This window comes from Lycorma delicatula, chromosome 4 (genome assembly GCF_047948215.1).
Source record: "Lycorma delicatula isolate Av1 chromosome 4, ASM4794821v1, whole genome shotgun sequence".
Lineage (NCBI taxonomy): Eukaryota > Metazoa > Arthropoda > Insecta > Hemiptera > Fulgoridae > Lycorma > Lycorma delicatula.
In genome coordinates, this window is record NC_134458.1 from 92,908,661 (window position 1) to 92,926,103 (window position 17,443).

At 31.5% G+C, this 17,443-nt stretch overlaps 1 protein-coding gene across 4 annotated transcripts in view; it reads left to right on the forward strand.

Moving 5' to 3' along the window:
• LOC142323651 (uncharacterized) overlaps window positions 1-17,443 on the forward strand; it is a 188,233-nt gene that overhangs the window by 118,609 nt on the left and 52,181 nt on the right. For 3 of the 4 annotated variants that reach the window (XM_075363669.1, XM_075363672.1, XM_075363671.1), the window contains exon 19: window positions 7,528-7,611. The exons of the other annotated variant lie outside the window; for it this stretch is intronic. In XM_075363669.1, the coding sequence (XP_075219784.1) occupies window positions 7,528-7,611 (84 nt within the window). The remainder of the gene's footprint in view (window positions 1-7,527; window positions 7,612-17,443) is intronic. 4 annotated transcript variants of the gene reach the window in all.

A 17,443-nucleotide genomic window follows, 5' to 3' on the forward strand; every position in this document is an offset into this window, starting at 1 on the left:
CTGAAACCACAGACACCCACTTTGTGTTTTGGAGGTCACAAACCTGCCATGCAAATATTCCTTTATCTGCTGCGGAAGGTGACTGATGCCTTTCTCTGTCAAAGCCGCCATAATTGCATTCGAGGGGACAGACCCGAATGCATTCCGAACATCTACTAGAATCAACATCAGCATCCACCAAGTCCACCACATCCCCTATCTGACTATTGCAGCCCAGCCTGTCTCTTGTACCACCTATACAGTTGACTGGCCTTTCCTGAAGCCGTACTGGTTCGGGTGAATGCCCTATCCAACATCCAACTTGGTGACAATCCGATTTTGGCAGTACTTGCTCAACCATCTTCCCTATATTATTGATCAGGCTTATTGGCTGAAAATCTTCAGCCTAGTTATCCCTGCAGCTCTTCCCTGTTATCCCAGTTATCCCTGCGGCAAAAATACTAACCGAGCCTCTTTCCAACAGATTGGGAAGGACCCGCCTTCCATCCCGTCATTCACCATCTCCACAATGTCCCAGGGAATCTATTACATCAGGCCCTTGAGGACCTGGGCCGGCACACCATCAAGACCTGGACTCTTGTTGTCCTGCAGCCTATTAACCACTGATGAGACCTCCCCGAGCGTAAGATGTCTTCACTCAAACTCACAGGGCCCAATCGTCTCCTGTTCACCACAGAGAAAAAGTCTTGCCACCTCTCTATCTTGTTTGTCAGGACAGACAGGCATCTCCCAAACCACTTGGTGACGATGCAATATGCCTACCCCCAGGGATCCCTGTCCAGGTTCGCACACAGTTCAAGCCACTTCACTTGTTTAATCTTGAAATAAGGAGTCCTCCTGCAGTTGATATATTTCTGAGGGGCCATCTCATAACCCAGACGGGTGCCATGTCACAGCCTCTGCTTGATTCTTCTCAGTCGCTGTAACTCATGGCAAAGCCATGCGACATGCGGCATCCACCATTAGGTGGGCCTGTGTTCCACATGGTGAACGGGAAGGCAGACATCTCATGACATATCTCGTCCTGAAGAACTTCCGGTGATAATCGGAACATGTCTCTAACCTTTGCTGCCACATTCAAGACCACTGTCTCCACCTGTCACTGGGAAAGCTTGTAAGGCACCACTCGCTCCCTGACCCAAAACAAGGGGTCCTGAAGCTCCAGGAGCATCGCTAAGTGGTCACTTGCTATTTCACCATCCAAGACTCACCAGGCACATAGATCCTGATTCCAGCCAGCATCCAACAATGAAAGGCCCAGTACCAATCTGTAACCCCCAAGCCTCATATTTCAGCATCCCATCATTGACACAAAAGAGTCCCATTAGCTGCATCATATCCGTCAGAATTTGACCCCGCTGATTAGTATGCGAAATTCCAGCCTCAATGTCCTTACAATTGAAATCATCTTGCACTATAACCTTCCTAGTGGCCTTGATGATCACATCCTGCAGCTGACTATGAAGACATCGTAATCAGCAAGCTTACAGTTTGGCAGTATATAAACACCCACCACCACAGTCTCTCCCAACTCGACCACCACTATGCCAGTCGATAGTTTGTACATGTCTACACACGTCTGAACCTGCACAACAGTAGCAACACTACCCATTGAGTTGGCTCATTTGGTTCCATCATATTTACAATGCTCTAGGAGCTTTTACTTCACAGTGGACAAATGGACAAAAAAAACGTCTTAAAATACTTTAAAACAACAAAACTGTGGGGAGAAATTCCGAATACATATTTGAAAACAGGATAAAGAACTGCATTAAGTTCATCTATTGGTAATCAAGAGACAAAAATCATGGTGACCAGTTTAATCAGTTAGTAAATTATTAAATATTTACATATTAGTTATACAATAGCATATTTATTTTATATCTTCATATGATTATAATAACCATAGTTTCAAAACTGTATCTTAATTTTAGAGTTATTGTACATTTAAGAAAAAAAAGTGAGATTTTGTTTTTAGTTATATTTTCATGTGAGTACAGTATAATGCTTAATTCTGTATTGTCAATTTTTAAACATGAATATATTTTATACAACTGGATTTTATTTATGTAACTATTAAATATTCAAAATTCTTACTAAATTATACAAATTTTGTAAGATTAGTGTGGATACGTTTTTAACATTTGCTAATTCTATATCACAACTTCATATGTACTAAAATATACAGAGTGATTCAGAAGGAAAATTAAATAATTTAGGAACTGATTCTAGAGCTGAAATAAGGAAGTTTGAGCTTGAAAAGTTCACATAAACATGTATCTGTAAACACTTTGTTATTGAGTTATGGCTAGTGAAAAATTTCGCTGGATTTCAGTTTCCCTTTTGAAATGAGGTCATTGAAATTTTTAAGGTGTTAACATATAAGGAATAAACTTGATGTTTCTTATGTCTTTTGACTGGAAAAATCTAATAAAACAGGTCCCAGAACAGTATCTCCTGAAGTTTACGTGATACCCATAAAACAGAAAAATTTAGTGACAAAAAACACATTTTTTCTAGGTCTGAAGTACAACAATCAACTTTGTTAAATACATAAATTCTGTTACCACAACTTATAGAGAATTTAATTCTGAGAAAACTGATGTAATAAAGTCTATGAAAAACAGAGAAAATCACATTGCTGATATGATTTTTGTGTTTAGTTTTGGTGCTGGAAGTGCTCCAGTTGCAGTGGAAGAGTACTGACATAAGTATCCTGAATGAGTAGTTCTAAACCATAAAGTAATTTGTAAAATGTTTAATTATCTTCTTGAGAATGATACACTTCCCAGTGGCCATCTTTTATCTGAATGCCAACCATTACATGGTGATGAAAGGGAAAACATTCTTCAGTTGGTACAGCTGAATCCTACAACGAGCTTGTAGAATTTCTACACGACTCAACATTCGACAAACTGACAGTATGTAGGATATTACATGCTCACATACTGCATCCTTATCATGTTCAGAATGTTCAACACCTCAAGCGTGATGACCATACCAGACAACTGCAGTTTTGTCAATGAATTAATAATAATTACCACTTAATTCCGTTTGTACTATTTTTGGATGAACCTACTTTTACCTGAAATTGCATAAATAACACATGGAATTCATATCAGTGGTCTAAAGAAAACCCACATGATGTAGTCAAATCAAATTTCCAGCAACGATTTTCAGTGAACGTTTAGTGTTGCACATGATCGACAACCAATTAATAGCCCTTTCATACTGGAACAACGTGTCGCTAGGAGAAATTATCTGGTATTTTTAAACAATGGATTTCTTACAGTGCTTGAAAATCTCTCATTGGCAAAAAAAATTGAAATGTACTATCAACTTGATGGAGCAGCAACACATTTCATGAATGAAGTAAGACAATTCTTTGATGAAAAGTTTACTGGTAAATGGATTGGACATAGAGAGCCAGTAAATTGGCCACCTAGATCACTGGACCTTACTCCCTTAGATTACTGTTTATGAGGATGGATGAAATGTGAGGTATAAAATCAAAAAGTACACACGTGATAAACTGATCTCTTGCATTCTCAATGCTGCTGCCTCATCAAGGAACAAGAAGGTATTATTAGGTTGCTGACAAAATATTTATTGTAAATTAATACAGTATAAGCCACAGTAAGTATTTTTTTTTAATAGTAATGTTTCAAATGTTAAAATTAATTATACTAAAAAGAGTTGTTTTTAACTTTTGCAAATTCATAAGATTTTTCTGTAGAGCTTTTTTTTGTTTTGTTAATAAAAGTTGAATTTTTTTTTTTGTTTTTTTAAACTGTTACATCAGTTTTCCCAGAATTAAATTCTCTACATGTTTTGAAAGTAAAACTACACCTTTACTAATCAACAAAGTTATTGTATTTCAAACCTAAAAAGACGTGATTTTGTCACCCACTTTTTCTGTTTTACATTGGATACCACGAAAACTATGGACAATACAGTTCTGGAATCCTTTTATTAGATTTATCAGATCAAAAAACATAAGAAACCATCAAGTTTATCCCTCATATAATGCCTTAAAGATTTCAGTATTACCTCACCAGGGTCAAATTGAAATCTGGGTGAAACTTTTCTCTAGCTGTAACATTTCTGATCCTATTATTAGACATCAAGAATAATATGTTGAATTCCACAACTTATCCTCAGTTCTTTTTTATTACATATCGTAATAAAACTTTTAATACATATGTAAGATAATTTGTTTTACTTAAGAGAATTCTTTTATAATAAATTAAGATTAAATTTTAAAAAAGTTTCAAACTCACAAGCAAAGTGTTTCACAGTAAATATAAGAAATGGTTAAAGACTATGGTTTTTTATTTCATAGATATCACATAGCTCTCTTACCAGGGTTGGATTCAGAGACCCCTCAGGAAAGAATTAATTGGATAATTGAATTTTCACTGATAAATTTTTGTCTTTAGCATGACTCTATACTATAATTAATATAATTATGCTTTTATTTACAATCTACTTTATCATTCAGTAATAGTGTTTTATTATAAACTACAAATGTTTTTCTATGACCTGGATTCTCAGTTATAGATTTTTATGTTGGTTTGATTTCAGTTACAGTAAATAACACTAATAAAAAGTGCTTTAGCACATGAAAGTTTTGTTTTCCTATTGTAACTTTTAATGTTAAATTCAAAAATACAATCAGAAATTTTTCTATCGCCCAGTTTTGACAAAACTGACAAAAACTGTTGCTTTTGTGGACTGTTTTTTTTTTGTTTTTTTAGTGATTACTTATTTACATATAAGAATATTTTAAATGTTTTTTAATAGAGGGTGGGATGCAAGCATAACATTATGAAAGCATTAGCTGTAAATACATGAAGATTCATTTGCTGAAGGTTGTGTGTGACATGTCAGCACAGGGCAGTCTTTTGAATCATACATTTAATACACCAGTATTGTTTAAACGTTCACTGTTGTATGCACATACTGTGGTTTCATCTGTTTTGTGATTTACCATATAAATGTCAAGTGTATAGTGTTGGTGAATAAATATGCCAAGGAGTGGGTAAATGATCTGAATAATATGTGTGAGGATAAGTTTGAATAACAATGACAAAGTGTGACTCCTAGTTAAAAAATGTTATGAAATATATTTTAGTTATAAAGTTTGGGATCAAGGTAAAAAATTGAACCCTTTACATTTGCTGTTTGACCTGTGTGAAATATCTTGACAGATTGGACTAGGGATAATCAGCACATGAGCTTTGCCAAACCAATGTATCTCTCCCGCCACCATCCCATTCGGTCGCCCTAGAGCATAGACCAAATGTTCCGTCCCAAAAACGGCTACTGTGCCTCTAAAAAACGGTATAGCGACCAAAAACCAATGGTATGGTGTGAACTGCAAGACCATTTGATGAATTGTTTTTTTCTAAATTGAAAAGTTAAAAGGAATAAGTAATAAATCCAAGCACACTGAGCAGTACCTGAATTTACCATTTGCTATGACCAGTACCTCATTGTGAGGACTTACCTGAAATGCATCCTCCAACACATCTAACTGTAGAAGATGAATCAAATTATGACATAGCCGCTGAATTTTGTCTTGAGGAGCAGGATGATCCTACTTTTGAAGCAGAATCCTCTTTCCTGAGGAAAATAGTTAAGTGTACTGTAACAATATCTGTGCTCTCACAAAAGCACTTCATCTTGAACATAACTCTATGGAATGAAGACTGTTCTTCGATTCACTTACAACTAGTTTAAAGACTGTCCTTTTGCATGACGGCAACAAATTTTCTTCTGTACTATTAGTTTATGCAAGTAACATGAAAGAAACATATGAAAATACTGTTAGAAATAATTCAGTATAACGTTCGGTCAATATTTTGCAATATAGAAGTTATTGCATTATTAATGGGTTTGCAGCTTGGCTACACAAAATGTTGTTGCTTTTTGTGGGAATGGGACAGCAGGGACAAGACAAATCATTTCAGGAAAGAAGGACCAAAGTGTGAAGCACTCAAGCCTAGACAGAAAAATGTACATCCATTACTAGTTAACTCAAAATGATTCTTCTACGCCACTCCATATAAGATTATGATAACCTTTTTCAAAACCTCTTTTAAGATGATAGATAAAAATGATGCTGGATTTCATTATTTTAAAGAGAAAACTCGTTTTACCTAAATATCACAACAAAACAATGGGTGATGGAGAAACTACATACTTGAATTCAGCATGAAAATTTATATTAGGATCACATACTTTGTTCTTTGTAGCAAAAAAAAAAGTTTAATTTTGTACCTCAGTGTAATCATGCTCTTTTAGAATCAGAATTATATTACATTTTATGAATATTTTAAGTGTAATCTTGAGAGGAAATGTGTATTTTGATCTGTTACACCATATAAAATCTTGTATCAGCCCATTTCTCTTATGGATTGTAATTCTGTTTGACTCAAAATTTTATTTGGTCAGTAATTCATCATATTCTATTATTTGACTCTTCTTCTTATCAAGAACCACGAATAAGATGATCAGTTATTATAAAAGAAAAAATATTACTGAAAAGATTTATTTTTTGTACAAAAGTGAAAAATTTTGTTTTACTTTTAAAGAATCAACACTATAACTTAATTTTTATTTCCATGTCATGAACTTAAGACAGACATGACATGATAATTGAAGAAAATTATCACACTATAAACAGTTTGTAAAAATTAATTATGGAAGCAGTCGCTATTTATTAATAAATACTTAGTGCAAAATGGCATAAATGACTGAACAAGACATGTTTTTTAAAACAGAGAAAAATAATTTTCTAGTAAATCCTACCCGGTCAACAAAAACCTAGACAAATTAGAAATATATTTGAAAGTAAGAATATCATATTAATAATAAATGTAAACTAAATTTTTGTTATTGAGGACTTTTTTAATATAAACTTAAAAGACACTTATTATAAATAAAATAAATCTAACTTTTAGTTATTTTTATCTGCTCTTTACACCTATACTTAGTATAATTCAGCATTTAGACATTTTACTTGCAGTGTGGTACCCTATTTAGATACTAAAAACTAATATATTACATTCTATTACCAATTTTTAACTTCAGACAGTCTTTTCATTAAATCTGTTTATTTACATGAATCTTAGTTCACACATGGTCCTTTGAAATATAATCCTGTAATTGTGATCTAACGATAATAATTACATTGTTTGAAAATGACTTATCTAATTTTAGTAATTATAAAAATACTAAGGTATCATCTGTATGTAGATTAGTAATGGCTCAGTTTAAGGAGGGTAGATTATCATGATGGTGAGTAAATTAAGGTGACAGGCTAATTTACTTATAGTGCTAGAGGTTATTAAAACAAAAATTCTATTTTCCGTTATTATTATCACAGTACTTGAGATATTTTAACTGTTGTGTTTGATGAAATTATTGTACTAATATTGCTAATTTTGTTAAAAATAGTATAAAATATAGTACAATTACTTTTAGATTTGAAAAATTAATATTCAAGTATTTGGATTTTTTTAGCTTACTCTCAAGCCCCTCCTTTGTTATCTCCAAACATGGCAATGTGCCAGAATAATCCGAACTCCCTTGGCATACAGCACCCAGGTAATATTACTCAAATGTGTGCATTCTGCTTTTGAAAGTTTAATTTAAAAAAAAAGATTGTTTATTTTTCTGTTATGTTGTTGCTTACTTTTTTTTGCAGTAGTAATTGGTTAAATTTTGTTTTTTTTAATCTGTTATTCTGCAAGTATATCTAATTTTTTATTTTAATATTATTAATTCCTTATGAAATTTTTTATCATTATTTTATAAAATATATAGATTATCTTCCTTCAATAAATAAAAATTAAAAACAAGTATAAAATTAGGGAAAATAAAACTAAGGCTAAAATTGCCTTTACTGTGGATCTTTGAAAAAGCATTTCTATTATGGTAAACCAGCTTGAGTTTTTTTTTCTTCACCTAGGACAGAACAGACAAATACTTCCCCAATTAAAAAATAATGGTTTCCTTTAAACAAACTTATTTTATTTTTACTGTAAAGGATCATTGCAAATTGTTGTAAAAATATATATTTTTTTATTATTAATTTTTATAAAGTAACACTTGAAGAAAAATATCATCCTTCCTATGAAAAGATGAATGTTTTGTATCATACATATCCATAGGTGCATGTACAGCAGTGTGTAAACTAATCCAAACACAGATGTTATTTAATAAAATGTAACTTTATTTAGAGAAATCCATACCTGTACAATTTATGAATATCTAGTGATTATGTCCTTTATTCTTAACTTCTTAAAAATAAACAATATATGATTTGGCATCAATTCAAAAAGTGTATTACATAATTTTTTTTTATTTCTTAATCATGAAACCATACCAATATTGCTTTTTTAATGAGATCAATTTTTATGGTACATTCATTTTTGAGAGTTGTTTTTTGACTGTTGCTCAAATATTTTTAATTGGGTTTGAGTCTAGGAATTTGCTTGGCCACAGGACCACTTTAATGTTTAGTTGCAGTATGGCATAGCGCCAAATCTTGGAAATTCCGTTGCCTTGTGGGAATTTGTTTTAAAGTTTTGCCATAACCCTTTCCTTCAGAATCTTGATACTTTCATCACTTTTCAACATATCATCTGTTGGAAGTAATGAACAAGGCTATTCAAACATGAAACAACTCTAAAACATTTTTTCGTGAGTTGTCATTTGATCCAACAAAATGATTTGATCATCAGCTCATATCATTTTGTTGGATATGAGCTGATGGTTTACATTCATCTGACGTTTTTCTAATATATGAAAACCTTTTCTATGAAGATAAAGCTATGACTCGTTGAAAAAATGTAAAATTTTTCCAGTCTTCTTTGGTCCAGTTAGCATATGCTTTAGCCCACAAGAGCCCTTTTTTTGCACATTGCTGGTGTTAAAAATTGCTTTTAAGCTGACCCAATGAAGTTTCCATCCAGCTGCAAGAAGTCAGCTTATGAAAGTTGTCATGTGTAAATCTGTTCCAATGGCTGCTAATTCTCAATTTAAGTCCACAGCAAATAATTTTGGATCAAGTTTACATTTTCTCACTAATAACTGATCCTGTGTTGGATCAGTTTTCTTTTATGGCCACATTTGCCTTTCCTTTGAAGTAAGAAGAATCAATTTCTTCAAATAGTTTTAAAATAGCATCTACTGTCCCTACTCCAACACCATACTCAAACTATTTGTTGTTGTGCATAGTGATATGCTCAGAAAAAGAAACAATTTTCAAATGCTTTCTTGGAGTTATACTACATTATTAAGACACACAACAAAAATACAAAAGTATTATTTTGTAATAAAAAATGAAATAAATTTTCACAAAATGTTATTTATAACATGAAAATTGCTAAATAACCAAAGAACAATAACTTCATACTACCAGACAACTTAAAGAATGGAAGTAGTCAAGCAGTGTAGCCACAACATAGAAGTAAAACAAAAGTCCCCTTTGTTTGGATTAATTTGCACACTACTGTGTGTATTAGTTCTCATTTTCTTTTTCTTTTTATAAAAGCTTAATTATTTTTCTTACTTAAAATAAATTCAAGTTTATTTCTTTCTATAATTTTTTGCATTTTTACTTTATTCTAACACTCAACATTTTTACATTTAGCCCAATTCACTTGTATAATTTGATTGACTTTAATTCTTATCTTTTTTATTTGCTTCTAAGTAATTAGTAATGTTCATATTTTTCTTAATCTTTACCATGTTATTGTCTCTTGTTTTATTTTGATTTGCTATCATAGGGCATATATCTATTTCTCCCTTGTAGAGACAGTATCGTATTACTGCAGAATCTCCTGCCAAGATTGAATGCTGGTTTACATTAATATCTTTGTGAAACCTTTTACAGTTTAGATATTAAAAAAAATACATAATTTAACAAAATGTATAATCATTTCATACTTATTGCTGCATACATCCCTTAAGCATCAGAATAATATTCATGATTAAGAATTTGAACAATTTCTGGAGCCATAAACATCTCAATTAATACTTTGGTATTTTGCTCCATTTTTTCAGAGTTAATGAAGAGGTTTATTATGAAAATTCTACCATAAATAACTATTAAGCCTACAGAGATGTTTAATCTATTTTAAAAGTTAAGTAATAAAAGAAACAGTGCAGTATTGAAATATACTTGATGGCAGACTTATCATAGGTGTAATTGTAACATTAAAATATGCTGAATTTGCTTGCTGTGCTAGTGCGTAATTTCAAAACTTGGGCAAATTAAAAAATTATGCTTGACTCTCACAGTTTATATAATTTCAGTCTTTATAATTTTTCAAAACTTTTTATACATAATTTATTTTATATATAGTCTTATATATATTCGATATATACTCTTCTGCTCAACTAGTTTCAGATAAGAACCTTTATTTTTTTTTTTTTGGCTCTTCCTAAAGCTATACCATTTGACAATTTTTTTAAATTTATTTGTACACAGGAGTATAACAAATCATCATAATAAATTTTATTATTATGATATTTATCATAATATATGTATATATTATTATCAATAATTAACCAGCTTATTTAAACTGATATTCTAATTAATTTTTTTTTTTTTCATTATAAGTATTAACAGCTAAAATATTTTTAAATCATTCTGGCATGTCATTGAATTAATTATGTTGTAGTCTGAATTTTTTTTTTCTCATTTTATGCCTGAAAATATGTACCATTTATAAATTGTAATCTATCCATGAACATATTTTATTTAGTGATGTATAATGGCAGTGAACAAAAATAATTATTTTCAAATATGTAAAAGATATTTTTTATCCTTAAATATTTTTTTTTTTTTATAATTTCCTAATAGTAAACTTCTAACTGGAATAAACTTTGTTTTTAATTCTAGCAGTTAATAGCCATAGTATTAATATTTAATTTCCCTTATTAACAGCTGACTTAAGTAACATCAGTCATGATTAATAAATGGATTGGTGACCATCATTTATATCATATGCTCCTAGCATCCTCTAATAAGTTGGCCTTAATATGGGCTTCTATCCATAAAAATCATGTTAAACCCTTTTCATCTGTTCCAGAAAAAATGGAGATAAGAGAGATAATATTGATTTTTTTTTATTTATAGTGTCCAAATTATTTAAGATTATTTATTCTGCTTAAAAATGAACATATCACTGTTGTCATTGCCCACAATTATAGTTTTAATTTAATTCATTTTTTTTTTTGCTTTCACTTTTATGCTTGCTTTTATTTTTTATTCCATCCACTAATTAAATAACTACTTAAGTTGATATTATCTTTTTCTTTTTTAAAAACAGCTTTTTAGTGAGAAAAATTTAAACTTGATATCAAGTTTGTAAACGTTACTGTAACATTAAGCCACTTCAGATCTTTTGTTTGTAAATATGTTAAAACTTATCTTTCAAGAAAGATAATAAAACTGTAATGTTTTTAATCTTATTTTGTATAATGGAGAATAGGTTTTAAATTTATTTCTCGTCCATTTTAGTAGATATGACAGACACATGTAAATGTCTCTTTCATATCCACATGGCTTTAACACATACATATTTCATTAGAAATCTATACTATGTAAGTGTGTTGCAATAAATAAAAAGGTTATAGGTCACCAGATGTGTAATATACTTTAAATTGGCATAGACATTCTCAAGGTAACATGCATCTCATGCCACGCTTACTAAGAAAATTGAAGTGTGAAGTGATGTCACATTACCTTCTTCACTAAGCTAAATATATCGTTTCACATCTGCTTGCCGAGCCCATTAAGTACAAGTAATATTTTCATCTCTACAACTACATTTACTACAGGGACTGGTTTTTTAATAAATATCATTATTCTCAGAAAAAGGCATTTCTTGATTAGTGCCTCTTTTAACCCAGATTCTTTACTTGCATCACAGCGATAAGAAAGATGGGCAGAGATAATATAAAGCAACAAATTAATCCTTTTGATGAACAAGCTTTTGTTATAAGTTTCTTCTACTCAGTAGAGAAACACTCTACACATTGTGTGTATATAAGTAGACTTATGAGTCTCTTGACTAATTTTATAGTCATATGCACATTTATGTGGTTTTACGTACTTGCTTTTAATGAATGTGAAGTTTAATATTACATAATACAGTTCAGCATAATATTATACAAAATTAATTAAATTAGAATCTTATTTGGACTCTTCTGTAAGGTTTAGGGGTTAGGTTCTCATAATTTAGCCAAGAAATTCTGATCAAGGCACTAGAGCTTAAATGTTTTAGGACCCGTACTTCAAATTGTTTTGACTTAAACACTCACAGTTCATCCGCCACAGCCCAAGCCTTTATAGTAGTAATGGGGACATGCTCTTCTAGTGCTAATAGAAGTGGATAAAGAAGGGAATATACTGTGTAAAAATATTACAGCTCAGGCAGAATTTAAGGTAATAAAACAATTTGTCAAAATTATGTATATTACTAAAATTATAAACACAAGAAAGAAAATAAACTAATTTACAAAACTGCATGAGTATGTTTGATTAATCTTTGACAAATAACATGAAGTAAAATATTTCAAATTCATGATATTTATTACTAAATGATTAAGCAAATGCTATAATAGAATCGTTTAAATTAAAATGGCTTAAGATTTGGGAAGGTCACCTTTATCCTATATAGACCTTTAATAGCTAAATAAATCAACTAATCTCTGTTGGATTTCATAAGAACTCATATGCCTAAAGGTTACAAAAAAATCTGTTGGCATTTATCATTATCAGTTAATTTTAACAAAAATTATTTGACATCTTGCCCTCTGTTAAATTGGATAACTTTCTTTTTTCAGAAAATAACAAATTCACGTATACTCTTATATGCTGATGGAGAGAGATCGGCTTGAACCCTGATGCCTGTATATTTAAGAATTGTAAATTATGAGTTTGCCCGTAGTTGTTTCTTGATAAAACAGAATTTTCAATTTCTTCTAAATTTGGAAATAAATTTGATTTGAAAGTAGCTTGAATAAAGATTAATTTTACAATATGGCAATTCAGTCGTTACTTATTTATTTTTTTCATTAATAAAATTGATTAAATTTAGTATTAAAAGGGTCTCAGTATGTAAAATTCAGGAAAACTTTACAGTGCTATTTATATAGCACAATATCATAAATTAAGGAACCACTAAGAACAAACATGATTTCAAGAAGCAGAATTCTATATATAATAGCAAATAATGAGCTAGTGAATCGTTCTTTTAATTTGTTAAGAACTTAGATCACATTTTGTCATGCCGGTCAACAAAAAATCTATTTAATTCTGAAATTGAATTAATTTTTTGCTTAATTTTGGAGTATAATCGGTGTTATTAATATTAATATGCATGAAGAATTAATGTTTGCATGAAGCATGTTTACAATAATTTAATTACAATTTATTTATTCAGATATCTTGAGAACCGATCTTTGCTTTTTAAAGTATATATTAAAAAATTCAAAATCAGCATGACTTACTCTCTGTATGATAACCTCATTAAAATGGCTTATCATTTTCAAGTTCTCCCAGTAATTAGAATTAGAACTGTTGTACTATAATCAATAAATTAGTAAAGTCATGATCATTTGGCATTCTTTCTAATTGAGATGGTGCTCACCTGTGGGATTCAGAGACAAACAGTTTGATGACATTATTTACCATGTGTCTGTATAGAAATCCATGTGTGAATTGTAAAGTTGTAACATAAATAACCAATCATGCCAATCATGAATCTGGCAGTTTCTGTTTTTTAACTGTTATAAAGTGATAATACTTGTTTGAATTCATGGCCAAACTGGTTGCTGTATGTGTTGTTAATGTAATAAATGAAAATAATGTGAATCTTTTAAAATTATAGAATAGCGTTCATAAACAGAATTACAGGTTTTCCTCTTATCTTCACCAATGACTTAAAGAGACATGTTTGTGAAATTAAAATAAACTGTCGAATCGATTTGAAATTGATTATTTAGAATGTTCATTGAAAAGTTCTTTGTAGAATCATTTATCTAGATTTAGGTTAGAAAAGGTGTGTACACATTGGTTTAATGGAAATCTATCAACAAACAGTAATGGTATTTGCATTGGAATTTTGACACGCTATATAGAAGTTCTGAATATCTCAATATCTTTGTTACTAGTGATGGGTATTATACAGCTTTCCAGAAATGAAATTCCATATACTTGAGTGGCATTATTCTTGATCACAAGAAAAAAACAAGTGCAAATGAAATCAATGTACACACAAATTGATGGCCACAATCTTTTAGGTTTCGTTTGATGTCTTGTTAATTGTCCTCATGCTTCAAGAAACATTTACTATAACAAGCTTACTCCAAAATGGCTCTGGAAGTTGGTGCCATGCTACCTAATCATCGATGAGAGCAGCTGTCATGGTGTCTGCATGATCTATGTGTTGGAGTGGTAGCATCTTGGACTTTCATCCAGAGGTCCCAGATTCAAATCCCAGTCATGCATGCTATTTTTTGCACGCTACAAAAATCCATCGGTAACTGTAAGTAGGTGTAAGCCTTTTGTTGCTGAATATTTATAAATAAATAAATAATATACATTCAGATTCTGCAACTAGGTTATGCTGTTTGCTGGGAAAATTTGTATTTGTATGTGATATTTTTAGTCACTGAGGTTATAATCCAGACTTAGCTCCAATTAACTTGCATCTGATTGAATAATTGAAGAAATTGTTAGTGGGCAAGTAGATTTATAGTGCTGACAAATTAAAAGATGTTGCAAAGATATTTATAATAGCAGTAAATGGGTATGGCAATGGTATTTTAAATCTTTTGAATTACTGCAATAAATGCTTCATTTTTGGCAGTGATTATTTAGAGAAGAAGGTTATGATATGCAATTACAGTATAATAAATCTTTAATTTTCATATTTAAGCTTTTTGCAATTTAACATTTTTTGCTATTTTTAAGACGGTCTGCACATTTGGAAATCTACATTAATGAACTGGATAACCATATATATTGTTCTTTATTTCCATTACTTTGTTAACAATCATGAATTCTGCAAGTCTTATTTTTCTTGTTTGAAATTTTTTTAATCTTTATTGTTTTGCCCATAAATTGACCAATAAATAATAAGCTGTGTGGATAATTTTATAAATAACTGTAGAATGATTTGTAGAAACAAGAAATTATGTACTGAAACCTATGAATTTGGATTTTTATGGTTATTATTTGTATCTTATTTGTAATTACTTGATGCTTATTCAATTTTATTTCATACTTGATTTACTGTTTAATAGAATGAAAATATTTTTCATGTAACTTGAATATTTCAACTTAAATATTAAGTGGTTTCAGCTTGAATGTTGTTTTCATGGATTTATTTGACCTTGGATTGCTAGAACCTCTAATACGAGGGTTATTTTTTTTCAAGGTCCAATCGGTCGCGAAATAAAAACCTGTGCAAAAATCGGATGAACCTTTGCGCATATGTGTTGCGTAGCGTCTCTAGTATGGCCTTCAATGGTGCAGCGTCACTTCGTTTAGTTCTGAACACGCAGCTAGCACGTAAACATGTCTACAACCATAGCATCTCCCGCCAAGTGTGAAGTGCGTGCAGTAATTCGATTTCTTCAGGCTGAGGGGTGTAATGCAGCTGAAATTAATCGACGAATAAGTAATGTGTACGGTGAAACTTCAGTGAGTGACAGCAAAGTGCAACAATGGTGCAGGAACTTTAAAGCAGGACATGCAGATGTTCATGATGCAGGCGGTCAGGGAAGGAAGCGAGTGTCAACCGATGATCTCGTTGAGCAAGTGGATGAGGCAATTCAAGAAAATCGTCGGTTCACAATTTCTGTATTGAGTGATTCGTTTCCTGAAATTTCAAGGTCAGCTCTCTACACCATTGTGAGTGAGAGACTTCAGTACCACAAACTGTGTGCGAGATGGGTTCCCAAGATGCTGTCCGACCATCACAAAACAATAAGAATGGACGCCTCGCTAACGTTTCTCCAACGCTACCACAATGAAGGAGTAGAGTTTTTGAACAAAATTGACGAGACATGGGTCCATTTCGAAACTGAAGAAACAAAAGAACAATCGAAACAGTGGATGCATTCTCATTCTCCCAGTAAACCAAAGAAGTTCAAGCGAACCTTCTCAAACGGAAAGTGTATGGCTACTGTGTTCTGGGACCAGAATGGAGTTCTCTTGGTGAAATTCATGGAACGTAGCACGACCATCACTGCAGCTTCATACTGCATGACTCTTCAACATCTACGCAGGGCAATTCAGAATAAGCGGAGAGGAATGTTGTCATCAGGCATTGTCTTTCTTCATGACAATGCTCGGCCGCACACTGCAGCTGTAACAAAGAAGCTCCTGCAGCGTTTTCGTTGGGAAGTGTTTGATCACCCACCATACAGCCCGGAATTGGCTCCATCCGATTTTCACCTCTTTGCTCACTTGAAATGCTGGCTAGAAGGACAACATTTTGGCACAGACTTCGAGCTGCAGACCAGCGTAGAAACATGGCTGAAAATACAGGAGACTCTGTTCTGTGATGAGGGTATTGGAAAGTTGGTACCACACAAATGTCTAAATCGGAGTGGCGACTATGTAGAGAAATAGCGTAAGTACTTGTTACAAATAAAAAATTTTTTATTTTCACTGTGGTTTTAATTTCGTGACCGATCGGACCTTGAAAAAAAATAACCCTAGTATTAGTAAGATTACATAAACATAATGTAGTCTAAAATCCTTTCAAAAATTGTGTATATTAATCCACTTATTTTGTATACTATATAATTACTTAATAATAATCATTTAAATACTGTATAATTCCACTTAGAAATTCTGATTATGATTTTTTTTTACATTACTGCATTTTTAATTACGTTAAAACTTCTTGCTATTTGCAGTACATTTATAGAACATCCTCTGCTTATGAGTAAAGTTAAATTCATTAGCAGAATTTAATTCTTTTGCTGAATAATTACTACATACACATTGGAATTTGAATTTCTTTCCATTCAGTTATAAAATCTGTGCCAGTTAATAAACTCATAGACACTGTCAGAACTGTTTATGTATTATTCATGTAAATTTGAAAATCTACTGCTGAATTTTGATCTAGCTGTTCATAAAACAGTGATACATAACATCATCTACAAGTAGATTAATATCCATTTGTTGGAAAAATTAGTCAGTTCTATAATTAAGCTATAAAATTTTTAAAACGTTGGTCTCTATCTCCTAAAGATGAAGCTTGGAATTTGCTATAGATGATAATTAGAAAATTCTATCAATTTGTCAAATTTTCCTTTTAAACTGCTGCTAAAAGGACAATTCTGGATTAAGATTGAATTTCATTTATTGTGCAAGCCATATGTGATAAAAGCTAAAATTCAGTTT